Source organism: Nannospalax galili, unplaced genomic scaffold, assembly GCF_000622305.1.
Source record: "Nannospalax galili isolate Female #2095 unplaced genomic scaffold, S.galili_v1.0 scaffold351, whole genome shotgun sequence".
Classification (NCBI taxonomy): domain Eukaryota; kingdom Metazoa; phylum Chordata; class Mammalia; order Rodentia; family Spalacidae; genus Nannospalax; species Nannospalax galili.
Window position 1 is genome coordinate 2,563,150 of NW_008330327.1, and position 24,216 is coordinate 2,587,365.

The 24,216-nt window shown below is 41.6% G+C and overlaps 1 protein-coding gene across 12 annotated transcripts in view; it reads right to left on the bottom strand.

Annotated features, from left to right (window-relative positions):
• Nucleotides 1-24,216, bottom strand: part of Med12l (mediator complex subunit 12L) — a 343,300-nt gene that overhangs the window by 259,458 nt on the left and 59,626 nt on the right. For 10 of the 12 annotated variants that reach the window (XM_029569368.1, XM_029569360.1, XM_029569358.1 and 7 more), the window contains 6 exons: nt 12,465-12,634; nt 9,475-9,585; nt 7,715-7,984; nt 3,605-3,754; nt 2,778-2,877; nt 2,384-2,520 (listed from right to left, as the gene is read on the bottom strand). In XM_029569368.1, coding sequence (XP_029425228.1) covers nt 2,384-2,520; nt 2,778-2,877; nt 3,605-3,754; nt 7,715-7,984; nt 9,475-9,585; nt 12,465-12,634 — 938 coding nt within the window. Of the gene's footprint in view, nt 1-2,383; nt 2,521-2,777; nt 2,878-3,178; nt 3,217-3,604; nt 3,755-7,714; nt 7,985-9,474; nt 9,586-12,464; nt 12,635-24,216 lie in introns of those variants that run through there. The other 2 variants (XM_029569364.1, XM_029569374.1) reach the window with 2 other exon arrangements.

A 24,216-nucleotide genomic window follows, 5' to 3' on the forward strand; every position in this document is an offset into this window, starting at 1 on the left:
CATATATATATATACATATATGCCTTGATACACATATACACACACACAAATAAATATCAAAGCAATATTTTTTAACTTAATTTAATGTTAGCTACTACAGAATGGGCTATCCATTCAGATAGCGTGCCAGATTAAAAATAGGTGATATGTCCAAACTATAGGTTAAAACATAGCTTTCGTCATACCCCAAAACAGCATATTAGCCACAAACCACTCCCACCTCTTTGCAGAACAGCATCAATATTTAATCTAATTACTAGTAAATGGGCAACGCTGGCTTTCCTTCCGATGTTACTAGAACATCCAGGATCGTCATGAGCCTATGGTGCCCTCTAGTGGTAAGCACCTCCCTGCAGGCTGGGTGGAAAAGACTAACTCACTTCTAAGGTCAAAGAACAAAGATGAAAGAAAAACAGAAAGACAGAAGCGAGGGAGAAAGGGGAGGAAAGACAGATGAGGGAGGGACGGAGAGAGGGAGGGAGGGAAGAAAACAGCAGGGTTTAAATATCCCCACAGGCTCATATGTTTGAACACTTGGTCTCCACATTGTGGTGCTGCTTGACCTTTAGGAGGTGGGTCTTTATTGAAGAGAGTATGTCACTGAGGGTGGGCTCTGAGGTTCTCTAGCCTGACCCCATTCCTGTTCTCTCTCTCCCTCCCTCTCTCCCTCCCTCCCTCCCTCCTTCCCTCCCTCTCTCCCCCTCTCTCTCTCTCCTCTCTCTCTCTGCTTCCTGTGTGTGAAGACAATGCAATCACTCTGCTTTCTGACTGGCAAGCCAGCTTCATGCTCCTACAGCCACGCCACCCTACCATAACTGAGTTTATCCACTCTGACACTGTAAACCAAAATAAACCCATTCGTCACTAACTTGCGTTTTTGTCAGGGTATTTTATCATAATAACAAAAATTAACTAATAATAAACAGGTAGCCAGGAAAGATAGACAATAGATTTTTTAGGAAAAAAAATCTCAACACACAGATATTTATTTATGAATTAGATTACTGTTATATAATTTTGTTCATTATAAAACATACAATAAGCTTTTTTAAATGTAACCTATACAGAGGTTCAAATTTCCTCTTACACCCCAATAGCATATATCAGGCACCCATGTGAAGATGACTGGGTTATTGAGACGACCCTTAAAACACTGTGATTTTATTCAGAAATATCGCACCATAATTTCCATCCTTGAGAAGACAGCCTCAAAACCACTTTCTTTTGAAGGAGCTTATGGCTAATTTGAGTTTTCATGAGTGAATGAGGCAGTAACTCTTATATTGACTAGTTACAAAAATACAGTCATGTTAACAACAAAGATGAAGATTTTTTAATCAACTTGGGTGAAACCCAGACCAGAGAACAATTTTGTTTGTAATGCACAACAGCATAAGAAGCTCGGCATTCTACATAACGCACTTCTATATGTAAGAAATCTCAGCATTCCCGAAACCCTTCTTCTATAAATGTCCCCATTACAGGGATGGGAAGTGCTCATCTCAGGGCACAGGAATGGGGCATGCCCCGCCTTGGTGAGCAGAGAACCACGCAGGCTCATCTGCTCATGATCTGCAGGATCATGTCTGCAGAGACTCAGAAGAGGTAGGAACAACACCCAGCATGCACCAAGCTTTCAACGCTCTGCTCTTTCAAGGCAATAATTCACAAATTATTCCAAAAGAATATTCTGGAATAGGTGCCAGGCCCCCATAAGAGTAGGCTAAAACAAGTTTTGGGCTGTTTTTATTGTTCTATCTCTTCTTTCCACATGCCCGGTTCCAATAACTAAAGAGCAAAGACGCTTCATGAGCTGGCCAGTGTTTTCGGTTAGGATGTTAAAGCTAACCTCAACACTCCTTGTGCCTAGAAAAGCTGCATGTATGATGGGCATTTTTCATTGTGAAAATAAAACTGCTTTTCTTTCAAGTTATACTGAGAAAAGAAATTATATTTATATAGCAGTTCACTAGCAAAACAGTCTGTTGACAGGAAAAAATAAAAATTGTAATCACTAAGCCTTTTCAAAGACCGTGCTTATATAACAGCCATGCATGGCCCTCTGCTGTATTAAATCAAAATACACTCCTCCCTAAATTAAAGCCAAAACACCTATAAAAACCCATTACTAAACAAAAGATACACTAAAATTCAAATGAAGACAGGAAAACGATGAAGAGAAAGTTTGCCACCAATGAGGTTGAGCCAACCCAATGAGCATTTCCTTACAATAATGGTGAGTCACTCTGATCTAACAAAAAGAAAGACTTCAGATTTCACATGCCTTCATAAGACACGTATACATTAAAGAAAAAAATTTCACCACAGTTTACTGAATGAGAAAGAAGAAAATAAAAGAAAAAGAAGAGAAGAAATTAACTACCTCTTGGTTATCTTTGTTTTGGTTTGCCCAGAAAATTTTATGATAAAGTGTCTCCATTGAATTGCTGGAATCAGTTCGGTCAAAACAATGACGGTCCAAGACTTCCAGTGTGTGCAAAACCCGACTAATAGTCACTCCTAGATGCAGAAATTAAGGAAGCAGTTAAAGGAGCCAAAAATAGCACAGTACAAAAATTATCATTATGCAAGGGAGAGGGGTTTTTTAATTCTCAATATATATTATCAATGAACTGTAAAGGCTAAACTTGACATTCTAGACAGGCAGCAACTTAAAGGCATAAAGCTCCCTTATTGATGAGGAGTACTTTACCAGAATGAGAAGAAGGCCTTAAGCCCAGCACGCTGAAGCACTCACTTTTGGTTGTATACTATACCTGCTGTAGACTCTTGGCACTTGTCAAAAGACCACCGAACTTCTACTGCACGGCCTCTTTGTTTAATCTGCTGTTCCACCTCATAGATCCTTGCCCGAACCTGAAAGATAAACACTTCTAATTAAGTTTTGCTTGAAAACCTACAATGGCTGTCTAAATCGTGTCACATTTTCTCTGTGAACAGAGTACCCATGGTGAAGGACAATCTTGACCATATCATAGGGAACACAAACTCCTGTATGAGCATCACATTTTTACATTTACAAATGATTTGATTCAATAATAAATTTTTCAATAATGGCTCATTAATAATATATAATAAAATTATAATTGTAATATAACAATAATAATAATAAATGCCTGAAACAAGATTTTAACAAGTGAATTTTTTTTTACAATACCATAAGGAAAGGTGGGGATTCTAACATCCTCGAGCAACTCATCTATGCAGGAAAGGAACTAGCAACTTAGCTACATAGTAAGAAATAAGGATCTTATTGTGAAAATTAGTCACAATCCCATGACTCAAGCTATATAAATCCTTAAAACAAATAACGCAGCACTACTAAGAGCATGGAATAACTACTAAACATCACAAACTACTGTTTCAGGGTCACAGGCAGGAGTCAGAGTCCCCACCAAAATCCCTGGGTGGCAGAACACTTCATGAACACCTGTGGCTGGAAAGAGGCGAGAGAAACCCAAAGCTTCCCTAGGGAGTCAGGGCAGAGCTGGGACTCACACTCAGATATCTCAGATACCAAGATACCCAGATGTTCCTAGAGAATGAAAACATCCACCCATGGAAGCACTGAAACAAAGTCTACCTGCTGATTGAAAGCTGTGTTCCCACCAGGCATGGGAAGGCTGGAAGGGGCCACCTGCAGCAGATCCAGGGGTGAGCCTGGGTTTATGCTCTTATTTTCATTTGTGGAATAATTCCACACCAAGGCACTTGGGCAACAGAGAGTGACAGTCTAGAAATGAAGCAGCAAATCCAGGTATTTAGAGGTAGGAGGAAAAGTGTACCCATCAATTCACAATAAATGAGACTTTACCACATAAATCATAGTTTTCTGCCGATGTATCTAAAATGCAAATGTCTGTTTCCATTATCAAGTATCCAAGTGATGAGACAAGACTAAGAATCAACACAGTGAAAAGTATAGCTACTGAAAAATTAGGGAATATTATCATTTATTGGCTAATATTCCAACACAAGCAATGTAGAAAACTTCTTAAAAGGCAGTCATTTTATAAAATAAAAGGCAGTAATTAACACTTCCAATTATTTTTATATAGAGTTAAAGTGAAATACAATTAGACTATTAAGAGTTAAGTTTTTGATTTTTTAAAATTATCTTTTAAATCTCTCAAATGGTGTAGCTGTATCTTCATAAATACCAGGCAGGCAATACCCCTGTACATACATTAGCAAACTTTTTCTATAAAAATCCAAACACAGTATTTTCAGCTCTGCAGGCTACCTACAATTTCTATCACACATTCTCCTTCTGTTGTTTTAATAATGAAATAAATCAAGAATGCTGTTTCTAGTCCCTAGGCTGTACTTGACCTACAGAACATAACTCGCCCACTTCTGCCCTCAACTCTCGTATGTCCTCTTCTACTCAGCCAGCTTGTGAGAAATATTTTATACCATCACAGCTGCTCATGAGTTAGACACTGCTATTCCCCAGTTTCACCCGAAAGAAGCATGAGCCACAAAGGAGATTCCTAACGGGACCAGGTCTGGGTATAGCACATGTGCTCTGAACCACTGTGCTGCCCTGCTATGCTCTGAATCCTATCGCTCGCATTTAATTTACTCTACATTTAATTTACTCTACATTTAACACTGTTCTGAAGCTGACAGCCATCACGCCCTTAACCCTGAGAGGTAAAGAGGCAAGAACTCTCATCATCCTGCTTGAATGTGGGGATGCAGAGGCTTCGGATCAAAACCAAGCAGCAGAGTAAGCTCAAACCAGGTCTGTGTCTATGTTTGCAAGTATGTGTCTTAACCTTGTATGTTCTCACACCATGCAACAAAAAACTGAGAGCTTAGAAAACAAATGCCTTTTTGCAAAAACATGCAATTATATTTTAAAAGTGAATCATGAGTCCTAGGAGAAAGCCTATGGGACAGACATGAAGAATGCCCAATCCCTAGACTTCCACTGATGCATTGGTCTCCACTGGTCCTCATTGCTATCTCCTAGCCAGGAAGGTGGGGTTCCTGGATCCTAACTGTGCTAGAACTCTCCCTGTATTCTTAGTTGCAAAGCCTTCTACATGCAGGAAGATTTGCCAAACATCCCTCCTCTCCTATTTCCAGACTCTGCCCTACTACTTTTCCATTATCTTAGAAATATGCTTAGCTATGCCCAACAGAAATAACTGATGTCCACTCAAACCTCTGCACTGGTAACATACTTGCCCAGCAGGCACAGGCTCTAGGTTCAGTGCCCAGCACTGAAAACAGAAATATCCACTTATCTGGCAGCCACTGCTATCCATGATCCATTCTCCACTCTCTTCTCTTCCCTTTACACAGTTATCAAAAGAACAGCTAATCTTTCTCCTCGTTCTGTCACTCCTCAGTGACCACCACTGTCAAGTGCAACTTTGTAATGCTCCTACAGACATCTCCAGTACACTAAGTAAGCTCTGTCCACTATAAACTCTTTCTTTTACTACAAACTCCTCTTAGAAATGTTCTGTAGACTACAGCAATTTAGCACAGTAGGAGTATTCATTTGGGATCCAGAGCTCCTGGGGTCTGAATTCCAGCTCTAGAACTTGTTCTGTGATCCGTACCACCATCTCATTATCGGTGTTACAGTAAGTATGATGGTTTCTGTATCTCAAGGCTGGTTCAGAAAACTAAATGACAGTAATACATGTTACAACTTGATATAGTGCTTAAAACTGGATTAATATAATGCTTAAAACATTTTTTTTTTGTCTTTTTGAGACAGGGTCTTCCTGTAGCCACAGCTGGCCTGGAATTCACTATGTAGATCAGGCCGGCCTCCATCTCATGGAGATCCACCTGCCTCTGCCTTCCAAGTGATGGGATTAAAGGTATGTGCCACCATGCTAGTCCAACGTGTTTAAACTATAATAAACTATGACTGTACTTTCAGTACTCTCAAGGTCTGCTTCTAGAATACTCCCTCCTGTTCTCTCCCTGATTGGACCAACCCTCCTGTTCTCCTTTATTGACTTTTCCTTAGCTCATTTCTTAACCTCTCATGAACTTCAGATCCAGAGGTCCTTTCTCACTAGGTGCTCTATAGGTGATCTCAGCCTGTTTTGGGTTTGGAGCAGCCAAGGGGCCTTGATAACTCAAACGCCATACAGCTGATCAGCTGTCTGCCCTACTCTTCAGAACTAGACATGAAACAATCTCTCGAACATATCCTCTCAGAGGTCCAACAAGCAAAAAAAAAAAAAAAAAAATTGTCATTTTTTTGTATCTAGGAGGCACTAGTTCCAAGATCCCCACTGATACCAAAATCTACAGATATTCAAGTCTCATATCTAAAACTGTGCAGTATTTGCATATAATCTATGTAATCCTCCTGCAGCCTTTGAATCACCTCTGGATTACATAAATGGCATGTGAATAGCTGTCACATCATGTTATGTAGGAAATATTAAGAAAAAAGGTCTGCATTTATGATCGATACATATGAATTTTTTTTCTGAAAATCCACTAGTAGTAGACTCCTCAACTGTGAACACTTGCACACAAAAGGTTTAAACAGCTCCAAATTGACTGACTCAAATCCTTCCAAACATTCTCTTGGTCTTGTGTCCCTCCGACTCCCGTGTCCTACCCCACAGAACTTTCACTTACTGGGCCCAAAATAATCTAACTGAAGTGCAGCTGACAGTGTCACTTCCCCGTACAAACCTCCAAGGACATCCCCATGTAAGGCCCAAGGGGCTTTCCACTCACATACACCGACCTGCACGCAGGATGAGTAACCATCCCTCTAAAGTCTTTACCTAGGGTAGTCCCTCTGCCAGGAAATCTCTTAGCACTGAAACTCATTAACACCTACAAACCTTGCCTGAAAAAGCCTCCCAGTCTTTCAAATTGAGCTAAACGTTCCCTTTCAATTGCCATAGGTCCCCTAAGCATCCTTCCATTAACACTTGGCACATTCCATTGAAATTATAATTCTGAGTTCCTAACAGGACCATGGACTCAACTAGAGTGGAGACCATGCCTTCTGGAAGTTCCAGGGCTCCTTAGTAGAGAACAAGACACACTAAGAACTCAAGGAATAGAAAGTGAGCACTAGAGTAGGAGATCTAGGGAAGACCGCTCTTTTTTCTAATTTAATGAGTCCAGAGCCACCACACTGCTGTGTTTTCAGACCCGGCAACAAGGCCTGACTCTAAAGGAACAGAGAGGCAACCAACTTAATATGTGGACTGTGGAAGCTGAGCCTGCTAATCCCCAAGAACTGTCTCAATGGAACAGTCACACAGCTGACTTGCTCTGTGGGTTCCCTGGAGGACATGCAATTGAATTGCTTAACCCACCTAAAAAGGCAAACAAAAAACCATATATGCATCACTCGTCTGTAATTCCTGCACTCAGGAGACTGAGGAGAGAGGGCTGCTACGAGTTCCAGTCTAGGCTAGGCTACAGAGTGGCATTCTATCTCTAAAAGAAACAGCAACAAAAAACAAACAAGAACAATCGCACAAAGAACAACCACAATAACCTTCTTCTGCACAGATACAACAAATCTCTCAGTCTCATTCAACAAACACAGTAATAAAAACCACAACATTCCAATCTAAGTGACTCAAGTCAGAATACTAGATGTGTGGTATGAAAGATGAAGGTCCTATTCCCAACCCAATTCTTTCCCACATCAAGTTTTAACATAAAATAATATGGGTCATAGGCTTACCTGTAACATACAACTAAGTCCATATACCAGGGGGCCATGCTGTGCACAAGAAAGGTAATCTGAGAAGGCCAGCTGCACAGGACTCATGCCAGGGCCAGGGGGGCCAGGGCTGGGGGTCCCAATACTCGCGTTGTTTGGTCCAATCATCATGTGGGGCGAGTGAGAAGCAAGGAGGTTGGGGCTATCGCTCAGCAGCAACGCAAGACGCCGGGCACAAAAGTAGGCAAGACGACGGGACAGGTAAGCCGACTGAACAAACTCATCTGAATACTGAGGAGTAGGACACCAGGCATCAGTCATGTCTTACACTTCGAAACAACTATTTCGATTCAACTTTTCATCGTTAGGGGGAATGAACTTCAAAAGTATTACACAGACCAAAGTTATCCAGTAGGAATATAATGTGAGCTACATAGAGAATCTTAAGTTTTCCAGTAGCCATCAAGAAAATAAGAGTTTGGAGGGATGGCTCAAAGATTAAGAACGCTTTCTGTTCCTGCAGAGGCAGAGTTCGGTTCCCAGCTCCCAGTGCACAAAAATTCATGCAGACACACACACACACACACACACACACATACACACACACACACACACATGCTTTCTGTTCCTGCAGAGGCAGAGTTCGGTTCCCAGCACCCAGTGCACAAAAATTCATGCAGACACACACACACACACACACACACATACACACACGCACGCACACACGCACACAGTTTAAAAAAAAACAGTCAAAATTAAAAGAATAACATGCTGTATTTAACCCAATGTTTTCAAAATGTTATTATTTCAACACGTAATTAACATTTACATATTTCAAGTATCTATTCCCTTTTCCATAAAGTCTGGAACCTGGTGTGCATTTTATACTGCAGTACATCTCACTTCGTGGTGATAAATTTTCACGTTTCAGTGTTCAGAAGCCCATCATGCTAGCAGCTACTTGAACAGGCAGTGCAAGTACAGACCCTCCCAGGAGACACACAGGACCCGTGTGTGCAGGACCTGGAGGGGGGAATGACTGATAGAGGGAGAGCACTGCCCATGGATGCATTTTGAAGTCATCTGAATTATCAAATATGGATGCACCTTCAAGTCATCTGAATTATCAAACACATCTATGTATTACTTTTCTAAGAAAAATAATAAATAAATCACCTCCAAACAAGCTGAATTTTAATAGGTCTTTGGCAAATTATTCCTAAACCAGGTACTCAACAACTGTCAAAAGCATATGGACGGTTCTCTATATTCTTTTTAATATTTTATTTATTATTTTTATTTTATGTGTATGCGTGTATTGCCTGCATGCAGGTAAGTGCAATGCCTGCGGAGGACAGAGGAGGCTGTCAGATCCCCTAGAACTGGAGTTACGGATAGTTGTTAGCTGTCACGCGGGTGCTGGGATTTGAACCTGGATCTTCTACAAGAACAGTCAGTGTTCTCAGCCTCTGAGCCATCTCTCCAGCCCTGGTTCTCTATATTCTTAAAAAGAAGCAAACTGCTTTGAATTCCTCAGTAATCTGTGAACAAGGAGATAGCACTTAAAGGCTTCTGAGCACAAAAGCAGAAGACCAATGTGAGGTAAGATTATGTGTGGACAAAAAGCCTAACAGGCAAACGCATCACAACATTCAGAACACCTTTTCTTCCATTTCAAAAGGGGTGGATTTTTCCCCTTTCTACGCCTACTTACATACTCATCCTTATCAAATTCATTTCTTGCTCATAACACCAACTGGGTCAAGGTGAGATCACTGTACCTGCAGCATCAGTGGTAACAAGAGTTTAAGAAGATCATCATCCACTGGTCTGATCTTTTCTAAGACATCCAGGATCCATGTCAAATATTCATGTTTTTCCAACATTCCTTCCTTAAATAGACAAAGAGAAACCAATTAGAAGAACCAATTAAGTCTTTAAAGACACTATTATGCTTACATGTAATTTCACTTCTTTCTGTTAGAATGACACACAGTCTCAAACCACAGTCCAAATTCCCAATAAAACGAAGACCTCTAGGGGTTTTTATATGTGTGGTCTGGGGTTCTGGTTTTGTTCTCTGGTAGTCTGTTTCATTCTAAATTGATTTCAGTAAATAACTCCAACAATAACAAGAAAAGATAGTTTTCACATTCTGGGCCTCACATCTTCAACAAAACATGAGGAACATGGACTCATTTTCAGGGGAGGAAACAAGGCTCACGGTGAGGGTTACAAAGACGGAAAGGTCTGCTCACATCATCAACTCAATAAATGTCTGAAAAGTCCCACCAGACTCTGCCCTGTCATGTCCTAAAATGACTCTCAGATTATTAATTAGAATATTAATTTGATGACTTATAATATAAAAGATGGACTTCATAATAAAACAAGGTATAAATAGCCCTACACCACCACACTGAAAAACAACATCTCCACAAATTTCCAAAATGTCGCCCTAGACAAGGGCCTTTTGTTCTCATTCTAAACTGAGGCAGGTGACAAGCTATCTACCACTGAGCTGTATTTCTAGTGAGACCACTCGTCCTGACATAAATATCCTTTTGCCAAGTGCCTTCATGTACACAGACACATACACAAAACACATTTTTATGGCTTTCTATGCATATATATTTGAAGCTACATCACAGTTTTGTATTGTGATTAAAGCAGAAAAAAGCCATGCCATAATTAAGAAAAATATATTTATCTAATTAAAGACATAAATATTTAAAATAAATTTGCATTAATGTACAAGAGATGTTTAATATAAGATAAATAAATAATTTAAAAAAGAAGTCCTGGGGCTGTGGAGATAGCTCACTGAGTTAAGTGTTTGCTGTACCCATGAGGACCTGAGTCTGATCCCCAGCACCTACATTTTTTAAAAGCCAGGTGTGGTGATGTGCACCTGCAATACCAGCACAGGAGGTGGATACAGGCAGATCCTTGGAATTGCTGGCCAGCCACATAGCCTTATCTGTAAGCCCAACATTTTACTGAAAGACCCTGTCTCAAAACCCCAGGTGGATGACTTCTGAGGTACAGGTCAGTGCTTCAGCACTGACCTCCAGCCTCCACATATCCATGCAGACAGGAACAGGCACCAGCACATGCACACACATTAAATAAATAAATAAATAAATAACTGTTAAGACAGACTTTCTGCCCCCTCATTGCTTCTGTGGCTCTTTTGTCCATCCACAAGTTTCTAGAAAGCAATAGGAGTTCCTCAGACACCTTTCTTAATTTTTTGATTTATTTATTTCCACTTATGTGTGAGAGTTTTGCCTGTATGTATGTGCACCATGTCTATGCAATACCCACAGAGGCAATAGGCATCGGATTCCCTAGAACTGGAGTTACAGATGGTTGTTAGCCACTGTGTTGGTGCTGGGAACTGAACCCAGGTCCTCTGCAAGAGTAACCAGTGCTCTTAACTGCAAATCCCAAATATAGAAACAAAACAAAAAGAGACTGATTTCAATGTTACTAATATATAACCTTTCTAACATTACTGAACATGCTGAGAAGACCTTTTTCAAGAAGTAAACTAAACACACAGTTTAGTAAAAGTCATAAAAGTGCAGAGCAGGCAATGCAGAAGTTCTATTACCGCCTTTGAGCTGTTTTTAAAATTTGGTTATTATAATTAAGGTTCCACCGGGAACACTTCAAATCCAAACACTCTTCAGTTTCTCTTTGATTAATATATGGATATTGAATGTCTCTGATGATAATAAAGAAACCTTTAGCTAATCCAGTTACGGCTTTGAGCTGTTTTTAAAATTTGGTTATTATAATTAAGGTTCCACCAGGAACACTTCAAATCCAAACACTCTTCAGTTTCTCTTTGATTAATACGTGGATATTGAATGTCTCTGATGATAATAAAGAAACCTTTAGCTAATCCAGTTTGCCCAAAATAAAGTCTGAGGCAAATGACACCACAAGTGTCCTCTGGTGGTCAATAGGAGCTATAGCAGCTTCTCTGGGTGAGAATTCAGGGGTTCTCAATGCTCTTACTCCTCTCCTCCAATCTGCATTTCAAAATGCAGCTGAACCCAATAAAAACAACCTTTCCAGGGAATAATTCCATTCCAAAGGAGACCTGTTGTGCCACAGGATGCATCAGCACAAAGTTGTTTCTAAATAAATATATCCAATTTGCAAAGTAAAGGGTCTAAAAGGATTGTATTTAATAGCACAATTAGAAAATAATTAAGGGCACTAAAAGACATGATGCCATTGAAAGCTGGAGGTGAATATGTGTAATAGACTGTCATCTTAGGCCAAACATGAGACCTGGCACACACTGTACGAAATGCGCCTGGCATGATACATGCCTATAATCCCAGCACATGGGAGGCAAAGGCAGGGGCATTATGGCAAGTTCAAAGCCAGCCAGGTCTACATAGTGATTCAATGACAGTGAGGGCTACACATCAAGACCCTGCCTCAAATACCCATTCACAAAAAAAGAGAGGCTGCTATCTGTGAACACGTAAGTTCACATAAAGATATCTCTCAGGTCCCAGAAAATACAACTGCAGTCAAATATGAGCAGGTTTTTGTCAACTAAAGACCACCTATACCACAGGTAGATTCCATGCCATATAGTCTCAGTGTCCAGGAACCATACTATCTACATTTACATGGGCATACTCTATGAGGTTTCCACTACGATGAAATCGCCCAGTGACACATTTCTCTAGCAGCAACCCTGTATGGGGAATGTGCTTCCTTGTCTTGAATGCCTCGAGCAGATTACCTGGAACATGTGAAATGCCAGCTTCTCGGTGTACTGCCACTGCTCCATGGCTTGCTCCACCTCTGGTGGCACAGGGACAGGACCATCGCCTGCACTGGAGGCCATGTGGTAAAAGTCAGAAATTTTGATCAACTGCTCTCTAAGGTATCTGGTAGATATCTGTGTCCATTCTGCATTTAAAAAAAATAAAAGATTCCAAATTCTAATCACAATGAAATAAAAGTTACATTTTTTTCTCCCCATTTCTGATTACCCTGAGGATATACTTACAAATCTAACATCTGTTACATAAAAGTGATTTTTGCATATGCAAACACTCAGGAAAGCATGTCCATCACCGAGCCTATGGGAAGGCACACTAGGTAAGGTGGCCTGTCTACAACAGCCAGCAGAGAACCCCGCCAGCTCTCAAGAGAAACAAGCCATCCTATTCTTGGGCTTCTGTGTACCTTAACCTAAAAGAAAAGATGCCCATACTTGAACTTCATCATCTGGTGATCATCTGTAATGAACAAGAGTGAGTATACCCAAAATACCAACATCTACAGAAAACAGGAGGCAGCTAAGAAATCTCAACCCTACAACAAAAGGCAGCAAAAACCCTTCCAATGTAGCTTGTAGGGTCTGTTTCTTTCAGATGCTGCATCAAGTTTCAAACACGCCCAGTTAAAATGTGTAGGCTTTGGGTCAATCCATAGGAGGACAGACACCCACCACACAATGAACTATGCTTTCCAAGTGCTCCCAGGATGTGCACAGACACAGGCATGCCTGATCCTGGCATGTTCATCTGAACCTTCAATTGTTCTCTCTTCAACCAGCACTGATTTCCCAGAACCCAGAAAGTGCTGAGTTAGGCACGATGAGAAGCAGTAAAAGATAGGACATGAAAGGAACCGGAAACATCACACGAAGAAGAGGGAAAAAATCTCATAACTCCTGGGCTGAAGAGATGACTCCATAAATAAAATGCTTGCAATGCAAGTGTGAAGACTTGACTTTGAATCCAAAGAACCCTTGCATAGCTTGGCCTGACAGCACGTGATTATAACGCCCAGTGCTCCTATGGCAAGATGGGAGACACAGAGAGGAGATCCCTGCAAGCCTGTCTGGTGGAAGCAGTGCAGCTTTGCAGCAAACAACAGAGATCGCCTCAAACAAGGTGGAAGGGTGCCAACTCTTTAAACTGTCTTGTGATCTCTACATGCATGCAACTGCATGTGTATACACGCAGACACACACATCACAAACATATCTAAGCACACATACACACACTAGTACACACAAAAAAATACAAAAATTATTTAGGAATATCTGCCATAGGGACACAAGTCCAATTACTGTGCTGCTCCCGGAACCACAAAGGTTAGGTACAACTTTAGCTCATTCTGTGAACAACAATGTAATAACTACACACTCATGGCCAGATTTCCTCAAGAAGTTAGGAAAACAGCATTTTCTAAGAAGCCATCTTATGGAAACACCATCACACACTTTCCCGTTATTTGGGTAAAGGTTTGCCCACCTTCTCAGAACTTGGGAGCAGAAACTCATCATCTGAAGTGGTGGAGTGCTTTTTTTACTTGCCAACTATGACTCAAGACAACCACTGTCAGGCTTTGGTTTGAATCACTCACTCTAATTGTGTCTTAAAGTGAAATTTTAGCCTGGTATGTTGATGAAGGCCTATAATTCCAGCAGTTGGGGGGGCAGAGGGGGTCATTCTTGGCTACTAGTAAACATAAGACCAGCCCAGGCTACAGGAAACACTGTATCCAAAAATAAATAAATAGATAGGGGCTGGAGAGATGCTCAGCAGATAAAAGCACCGACTGCTCTTGCAGAGAACCCAGGTTCGATTCCCAGCACCCACATGGTAGCTAACAACTATATGTAACTCCAGTGTCAGGGGATCTGACACCCTCTGCGGGCACTGCATGACACAGGTGCACTTACACACATGCAAGCAATATACTCATACACATAAAATAAAAATAACAAATTAAGTATTTTTAAAAAATAAATACAATAAAATTTAAATGTACACCAAAACCATTAAAATGTAGTAATAAACTGACGCAAAACATGATCAGATATTTAGACTGATACTCTCTTCCATGCCCCATCATTTTTCAGAAAACACCACTGATTAGATATTATCACTGAAATTGATCGATTGACACTAAAATCAAGACATTAAACTACCATGTCATCACTAACTTTTCCCCTTGTGACATGGACTCATGGTCTCATGACACTTGTTCCATCAAAACACCATCTGCTGACACAAGCTGAGCTTGGCTATAATAAGCAAAAACAAAAATAACAGGGCTACAAACCCTAGGTTGTGTTTACCAGGCCTGTATTAGCACGCTCTTGGTGGTACTCATCTCAATATATCAGCAGTATATTGGAGCCAAAAGCTAAAAATAACACAAATCTGCACACCCCTATTTTGTCTAAGGCATTATCTTCTTCATAAAAGTGAATTTATTATAGAAACATAATGTACATGTAAACACAAAAGAAAAGCTATATTTAATCCCATCATCTTTAATGACTACTTCAACATACAGAGCTGTTCTCCATATCCACAGGGAAGGGTTCGAGCACCTCCCCGTCATACACAGATGCCAAAATCCACAGATGCCCAAGGCCCTTATGTAAAATGTATGGACTGGGAAAATGGATTGGCCAGTAAAGTGCCTCCTATATGAGAGAGTTTTGAGCAGTTTTGAGCCTTAGAACACAAGTAAACATCAGGCAGCTGTGGCAGCCTGCCTGGACTCCAGTGCTCAGGAGGCAGACACAGAGGACCCTCAGGACGAGCTGCCTGCCTAGACTAGCCAAATCATCAAGTCCTGTCTCTATGTAAAGTGAAAAGAGATCAGAGATGACAGCTGACATAAGCCAAGAAAGCACCTGACAGCAGCCTAGAACAGGCCTCCGCATGCATGCATGCACACACACACACACACGTATGCATGCACACACATGCACATATGTGCATGCATACCCACATACATGCATATATACACCACGTGAACACATATGCCAAAAAGTAAAAAAAATGGTATCTACATAAAACCGTAACATTTAATAATTTCTAGACTACTTATAAAATACAGTGTAAACATTACACAAATATTTATTATACTACTGTTTAGATTATAATGACAAACACAAAAGCCTATCCATGTTCAGTACAGATATAATTTATTTTAAGTATTTCCCATCCATGGATGGCTTAATGTACAATCAAAACCTATGTAGATACTAGGCTGGGAAGATGGTTCACTGGGAAGAGCATCTGCTGCACAATTATCCTCATCAACTCAAATTACCAGCACTCAGGTAAAAAGCCAGGCATGGCCACACAAGCCTGCAATTCTAGCTCCACGGCGGGGGGGGATGACACACTGGGGCTTTATGGCCACCAGTCTAGCTCCACATTCAATGCGAGACCCTGCCTCAGCAAGACACACTATATCCTCCTCTGGCCTCTGCACACACATGTATAAACACCACATGCATACACTACCCTTACATACACAGACACAAAAACTTTAAAAAAATGCCCTACAGATACACACACTGAAATCTTTCTATAAGCATATGTATTCTTTCTTTATTTGCTAAACATACCACACTACAATTTGATTTCCTTTTAGAAATAAATGTTGCCCTCTCTGCACTGTGCTTTAACTGTAAGTGATATTAAATTATAATATGAATCAGATTGATCTAAAGGTCTATGGTAAATGACATAGTACAAAAAATGGGCTGCACATCAAATTGTCATTAAAAACTGAAAATGGACAAAGCACATGGCCAGTCTCCTTACCGGGGAGAACAGCGCTGCTAGTACCTCTGTGCTGAGGACCCACGGTAACCACAGCAAACACAGAAGAACATGGACCTGCTTTGACCTCAGCAGGGTTCAAAATCCTGAGGAACGGCATACTCACAAGGGGAGGCTCCTTAACAAGCATCAGTGCCTCCCACCCACCCCTGGGAGTTTCTGAGGTAGCTGGTCTGGATCAGGGGCCGTTTCAAATGGTAAACAGAAAATAAAGACTATAGGGAAGGTTTGCCAGAGAGTCAGAGGTAGAAAATTCATAGAAAGTGACCAAGGAAACCAGTCTGAAAGTGGAACTCTTCCAAATTCAAGGAACTCAGAAAAACATGACCACATTTGTCATCTATTGCTATCAAGCAGAACACAAGCTGGACTATCAGAAAGATTCTAAAGATGACTGCTACGGAGAGTGCTGTTGGGCCAGAAGTGAAAACAGCAGAGCTATTTGAGAATGCTCTTCCTGTATTTCAGAGTCCCAGAGCCACAATTCCATCTTTGCTAACGCCTAACCCTAAGAACAGAAAGCTGACCCAGAAGGGGACCCGGAGGTCACACAGCTTGCCTGCCTTACCACTTCAGAGATGCAGGGACTGTAAGACTGCTCAGAGACACATGACCAGCCATTAGTAAAAACTGTGACTTGCCCCACTCTAATTCAGAAAACACATTGTTTCTAAGTATGGACTGGTGAAAGCAGAGGCACGCCATATCAAAGACCCTCCAGAAACTCCACAAATGACAGTGGGAGCAGGGAACTAGGAGGAGGATGGAAGGAACAACCATCCTGGTAGCAAACAGAGCCATGTGTAGAGATGCCTGGTAGTGTGACATCATCAGAGGGACCACACCAGTCGCTCAACGGCATTAGGAAGACGGGCTGTGAAACAGAATGGACCTACCATGCAAATCCCAGCTTCACCATTCATGGCTGCACTATGGTCTCACTATGTAGCCTGTAGCCCTGGCTGGCCTGGTACTTACTATGTAGACCAGGCTGGCCTCCAACTCATAGAGATCTGACTACCTCTGCCTTCTGAGTGCTAGGATTCTGCCTCCTGAATGCTGGGATTAAAGGCTTGTGTCACCACTCTGGCTTTGATTTATTGTCTAAAGACACTGCACAAAAATATACTAAAAAAAGTATTGCTATTAAGTCAGGTATGAAGGCCCACACCTTTAATGCCAGCACTCAGGAGGCAGAGGCAGGTGGATTTCTGTGAGATCAGGTCTACAAAGTGAGTTCCAGGCCAGCTGTAGCTACAGAGACCCTGGTTCAAAAAAGACAAAAAAAAAAGTACTGTTATTTAGTTATTTATGAAATCAAGAATACATCCCAGGACAAAATAAATAGCTAAAATAAAAGCCATCAGTATTTATCAACAAATACTGTCTACTGCAGGCTAGAAGGAGGATTAAAAAAGGAACTACCTGAGACAGGTAGCAAGACATAGGGATACCGAGGGGCCAGCAGGGGAGAAATGCTTTGGTGCATCATGGGACTCAGAAGAGGAGGCTAGGAGTGTTCTATCCTTTCAGGAACGAAGGTACAAAGGAGTTCCATGGGCAGAGCAGCATGCCATTCCAGGCCACTCAGACTGCAGAAAAGCAGTGTGTCACAGAGGCCGCAGGTCCTCAAATGAGTGCAGAACGACCACCAGATGGCACTAGTGAGACATCAAAGCCATCTCTAACTCAAGTCACCTAGCTTGGAGTCCAGAAATATGCACTTACCCAGCAGCCCAGCTGACTGCGCAGACACTGACCAACTGTAGAGCACAGGCTTTCAGCACTAGAGACTAAAAGGCACTGAAGGACTCTGAACAAAGGAGAATCAAGATCAGATAGATAAATGAGGCCTAACTCGCAGGAAGTTGTAAAAATAAAAGTAAACAAATGCACTTAATCCCAGCATTTAGGAGGCAGAGGCAGGCGGATCTCTGTGAGTTCAAGGCCAGTCTGATCTCTGTGAGTTCGAGGCCAGCCTGGTCTATATAGTGAGTTCCAGGTCAGCTGAGGCTACAGGGAGACCCTGTCTCAAAAAGACCAAAAAAAAGTAAGCAAATACCATGTCCAGTGAGGATGTGACCCAGGGAGGGAATGTGGGTATGCCATCCAGTGAAGAAGAACAGTAACCAGGCTGACGCCAGAAATGGATGGAAGGACTAGGAGAAAGAAGCTTCCAGATTCTGCACATGGTGACCAAGAGGACCACAGTGCCATTTAACTGTTTATTTTGCAGTCATTACTGACACATAACTTTCTATAGATACCTAAGTGAGCAAAGGCTCAGTCTGTGGCATGGCGGAAGATTCCTAGTATGAAAAGATTTGAGTGGCTGCTTTTAATTAACCCCTTAGGATATGTCCCCACCACTGTGACACCAGACCCAGGAGAGGAAGCTTTCGGCTAGACTTGGTGACTAGCCTACCCTTTTGGTTCCCCTATGCAGAGAACAAGTGACTGGGCCCTCCCACAGCAGGCTTCTGGTCCTGTGTCCTAGGGAGGAGAAGAGACCTCAGGAATGAAGGGGCGGTCCCTCCTGAGGATCTCAGTGACAAGAGGAGGAATGGAGGGGCATGGCTTGGGAATGGAGGAACCTGGATGCCTGCCGCCCACCAAGGCAGCAGAACTAAGTGCATTATTAGACCAGATACCTCAGGACTCTCACTACTCTCCCAGCTGGCAGGAGAAAGTTTAATCCCTTGTGCAGCAAAAGCAAAACTATGTTTTCTCTTTTCATTTGCAACAGAGTTTAATGCCATGATCAGGAGTTGTGATGGGGTTAGTTTGAGCAAAGTTTCAACCATATTTACTCCCAAGGTCCTCAAAGCAGCTGCTCTAAAGCTCCCATTCCTGACCAAGCTTTAGACAGCTAAGAGCCTCTTGTCAGGACAGAATACAAGTCATCTTTTTACTATATAGAATAACTCTGGACAAAGAAGTCATAAACATAGTAACACTTGCACATGATGCAGAGGGGCCAGACACCCTTGTCACCCCAACCCATTGCCCAGAATTCACCATATTTCATATTTCTGGAAACCAGACACTGATACATGGTATGTTCACTTAATCAAGTCTATTCACTTTAGCTGTGTTACACTGATTACTATTTTCTAGCCAAGAATTTGGTGCAGCCTTGACTCCAAACCGGCAGAGCTGAATCATACTTAAAACAATTTATTTAAGAGAATTCGTTTAGAAGGTTATACACTTTGTATAAAATTACTCTAAAGTTTAAACACCTTATTTTTTCAAAAAGAGCATCTTTCTATCCATCACAGAGTTGGAACATTACAATCAAACTGCAGTATGTGTGTGTGTATGTGTGTGTGTGTATACATATATAAGTTTACCACAAATAAATCATTAAAAGGTTAGCAGCACAGAGCCATTTAAGAGAACAAGGCAGGAGCCAGAGAAACGGTCCATCCACTAAGAACACTTGCTGCTCTTGCAGAGGACTGGAATAGGGTTCCCAGTACTCACACTGGGTAACTTACAACAACCTTTAACTCCAGCTCTAGGGGATCCAATGGCCTCTTATGGTCTCAGCAGGCACTGCACACACATGCACACAAACACAAGAAGAAAGTCACTGTGTGCAAGCCATGCACACCATGGAACAAACACCAAAGTTTTGATGGACTATTTTTAAAATATGTAACACATATCTCAGAGGTTATCCAGGATTGGGAAACTATTATCACTTCTGATGTCTGTGAAGGGAGTTCCTGGAAGATAGTCAAGAAAGGATGGGACAGGAGAGAGGAGACATCAGTACCTACTTTGAACACTCTGTTTTGTACCATAGGTGTGTATTACCTATTGTTAAAAAAAATCAACACACACAATAAGCTTGGCTTTTTAAAATGCCTTTGTTTATTCTTTAAGCAATAGATCTGCAAGACAAAAATTCATGAAGGTCCCTTTATCCCTCATGAACTGCCAAAACTTCTAACAAGCAGATATTTTTGTAGCATAATAGCTTCCACGTATTAGATGTACAATCATGAATTAATGATCATGAGAAATAAAGACCCATAATATTAACAGTGAAATCAGGATTGCGGTAATTCTGAACAGAAGTTGATTAACTCAAATAGAAGATGTGCAGTTTTGATTCTCCAATTCTTTTTTTTTTTTACATTTAACTTCACCTTTTTATTGGATTTTTGATATTTTCATACAATGTATTTTGATATTTAGATCCCCTCTCCTATCCATACCTCCTGTTACTTCTCTCCACCCAATTTTAATGTACTCCACTGCATATATAATAGGGTCTATAGAGTTTAGTCCGTGTCCTCAAATGCCCTTAAGTGTTAACCGAACAAGAGTCACACCTTGAAAGAGACTGAGTCTCCCCTTCCCAGCACCCATCACTTCCAATAGTTCCTCGGGCAGGGCTGGGGTTTCTTAACTTACCTCCCTACATCAATGCTAGGATTTTGTGTGGTTTGAGCTGTAAGTTCATGCATGACTTGTGCATGCTGTCACCATTACTGATGTTAATATGAGTAACTGAGTGTGCCTGGAAAATTCTATTTTCTTGTGGTAATCCACCACCTCTGGCTCTTACAATCTTTCTGCCCCCTCTTCCTTAATGATCCCTGAGTCTTGGGAGGTAGAAGTTTGCTATAGATGTCCTATTCAATGAAATACAATAGCTACATACCTTCAAACGCAAACGCGTTAAGCATTCCAATTTTGACAAAGGGTGACTACTTCACTTTTGTTAAGATCTCATCAAACAACTACTCAGGTTAGGGAAAAGTGAACTTGTAATTCAGTGAAGCACAAACACTGTAGTAAAACAGTGTTCCTTCAACTTCCTCCAAATCTTTTTCATGAAATACATACCTGGCAAATGCAACATAAAGAAGGAAGGGTTTATGTTGGCTCATATTATGGTGGGAAGTCACGGGGTGAAGCAGGAGCCTGAAGCGTCTGGTCACACTGTATCCAGTCAGGAAGCTGGTGTTCGGCTCAGTTTTATCCAACCCAGGCCCCCAGTTCATGGAACGCTATCACCCACCATTAGCGCAGATCTTCCCACTCCAGTTGACCCAGTTTACAAACTCCTTCAGACACGCTGTAATGAGCCCGACGTATTTCTGGCAGTTGTCATCATGTTCTTACCCTGCAGGATTTCACTGTAGCATTGGTTCTGAACTCCCAACACACACAACACTGCACCATGCATGCCTTTACATACAACCCTAACAAACACTGCCTGAAATGCCTCAGCTCATATTCAAGATAATTGTGTGTTATGAATTTCAGGGTTTTTAGTATACATACAAAGTTTCTGCTCCTTAGAAACACGATTTACTCATGGAAAACAAGGATTTTTCATATCTTCATTTTCCAACGTTTCAGTTTCAATTAGCGCATCTTTGGATTGTATCATGTTAGCATGTTGACTTTCAGAACTGATGTAAGCATCAGTTCTGGCTTCAGTTTCATAAGAATTAATTAAATGAATTTTGGCTAGGGATTAGGACACAATTTCCAACTATTCCTGAAATAGCCCTAAACATAATTCTGCCATTAGTACTACACATTTATAGAAGCACTGCTCTCAAAATTATAAAATCAAAGTATCAACCAACTCTGAAAATCACTGAAGATGTTCTGTGTCCTTCAGTAGCAAATATTCCAGTACAAATGAATTATTTTTTATTAAGCTTTTTAAATTTCATACATTTCCCACTCAAATCCAGACCTCCTCCCCATCCATGCCTCCCCCTATCCTCCCACCGAACCCTATGCACTCTGTCATACATACTGAGTCCTATTCATTCAGGTATTTGTACCCAAATGTCCTTCAGTGTAAATGCGTCCACTGCAGTCTAGTCAGGCCATCCAGTGGTTGTATGTAAGTCATACTCTCCCTCACCCAGCAGCAGCCAGTCTCAAACAGTTCTCAGTCTAGTGCTGGCCCACCACCTATTTCTCACCTCCCCTTTGGGCCCTATTTTCATTGAGCTGATATGAGTCCTGCACTCAATGCCATTGCTGCCACAGGCTCACATGAGCAAGACTCCAGTGGCCTAGAAGCCTCCACCTCCCTGTGTTCATGAACCAGCCCTGGCTCTTACAATCTTTCCGCCTCCTCTTCCACAACGGTCCCTGAGCTGTGGGTGGGTGAGGTTCCATGTAGGAGTCCCACTCCTACACTCTACAGTCTCTTATTCAAAACTTGGCCAGATGTGGCCTTCTCTGTGCATTGCACTCTGATGTACAAGGGAGCCTCACTGGTGCAAGTTGAGGGGTGCATTAGCCCGCTCTCTGCCCCTTACTCTGCTTTGTTCCATGAACCTTAGTTGTAGAGATTTGACTGCAGATGTGTCACCTAGTGCTGGGCATCTCCCAGACGTATGTTCTCTGTGCCTGACCAGATGTGCAACTCTGCAGTAGCTTCCACCGGATGCAGAAAGAAGCTTCTTTGATGAGTGCTGTACGGCATGCTTGTCACTCTAAGGGAGGTCTCTTCTATCTGGCACTGCGTTCCCTGCCAAGCAGCTCCCAGGTCTACATACGCATTAATGTTCAGACACTCTATGTGCATTCCTCATAAGGCGTCTAGGACATCACTTTTCCCTCTAGGTTTCCTAGCCGCCCGAGATTCACTCATCTCCACTCTTTTCTCCCATCCAACTTCCTTCCCACCCTCTCCCTAGTCACAGTGCCCCCATTATGCCCACCCTCCCCCCAATCCCTCCCAACTCCACTATCTTTCCTCTTCTGACTTCCCTCCCTCTCCCACCCCACAGTCCCTTGCATGTCCCTCAATGTAAAAACAAACAAACATATCTAAGTAATATGCAAATTTGCTTTTTTTCTTTCATACATGATAAAATTATATATAAACCAAAGAATTGTTTCAAAATAAACATATGTCAGCATACATGCTGACCAAGTACCACATACATATTTGGTCATTGGAATAATGAGTAATTAACAGCAAGAAAACTAGAGACAGATTGAGGAACGGGCCCAATAAACCATAGAAGAGACACACAATGTGAAGTCATGAGAATATCAGTAATCGCTCGGATTCTAGTAAGTAAAAAAAAGGCAAGATATCAAAAAGTATATATAATATACTACTTTTGTGTACGGTTGAAAGAATAAATACACCTGCATTTGCATCTTCTGAAAAATAAAGATTAAAATGACCAAGAAATGAGGGTGAAAAGAATACATAAAGGAATGAAAAGAGGAACAAAATTTCTCCATATTTTAATACCTATAACTGTTAAAATCCAGATATTACATGTTCAAAATATAACACTGTATTTTTTAAAATCATAAAATGAAAAAAACTGAACCCAGATATTCAGTTGGCAAGACGGCTCGCTGATAAAGGCCACGCAGGCCTGGGGACCTGAAGTACAGCCCAGAATCCATGCGAAGGTGAAAGGAGAGAACTGCCTCCACCAAGTTGTTCTCTGACCTCCACATCCACACAGTTGTACATACACCTATCACACAAGCACACACACACACACACACACACACACACACACCATGCACATACATTCACACACACACCACACACACACACCATGCACATACATTCACACACACACACACACACACACACACACACATTCAACACTTATAATAATATTGCTGCTGGGGCTGGAGAGATGGCTCAGCAGTTAAGAACTGTTCTTGCAGAAGACCCGGGTTCAAATCCCAGCACCCACATGGTAGCTAACAACTGTCCGTAACTCCAGTCCCAGGGGATCTGTGATGGCTAATCCTGGGTGTCAACTTGACTAGATCTGGGATTAACTGAAATGAGAGAGAGCTTCTTGATTGGATCATGTAAAGTTGGAAGACACACCCTAAATGTGGGTGTTACCTTCTGATGGCAGCCCG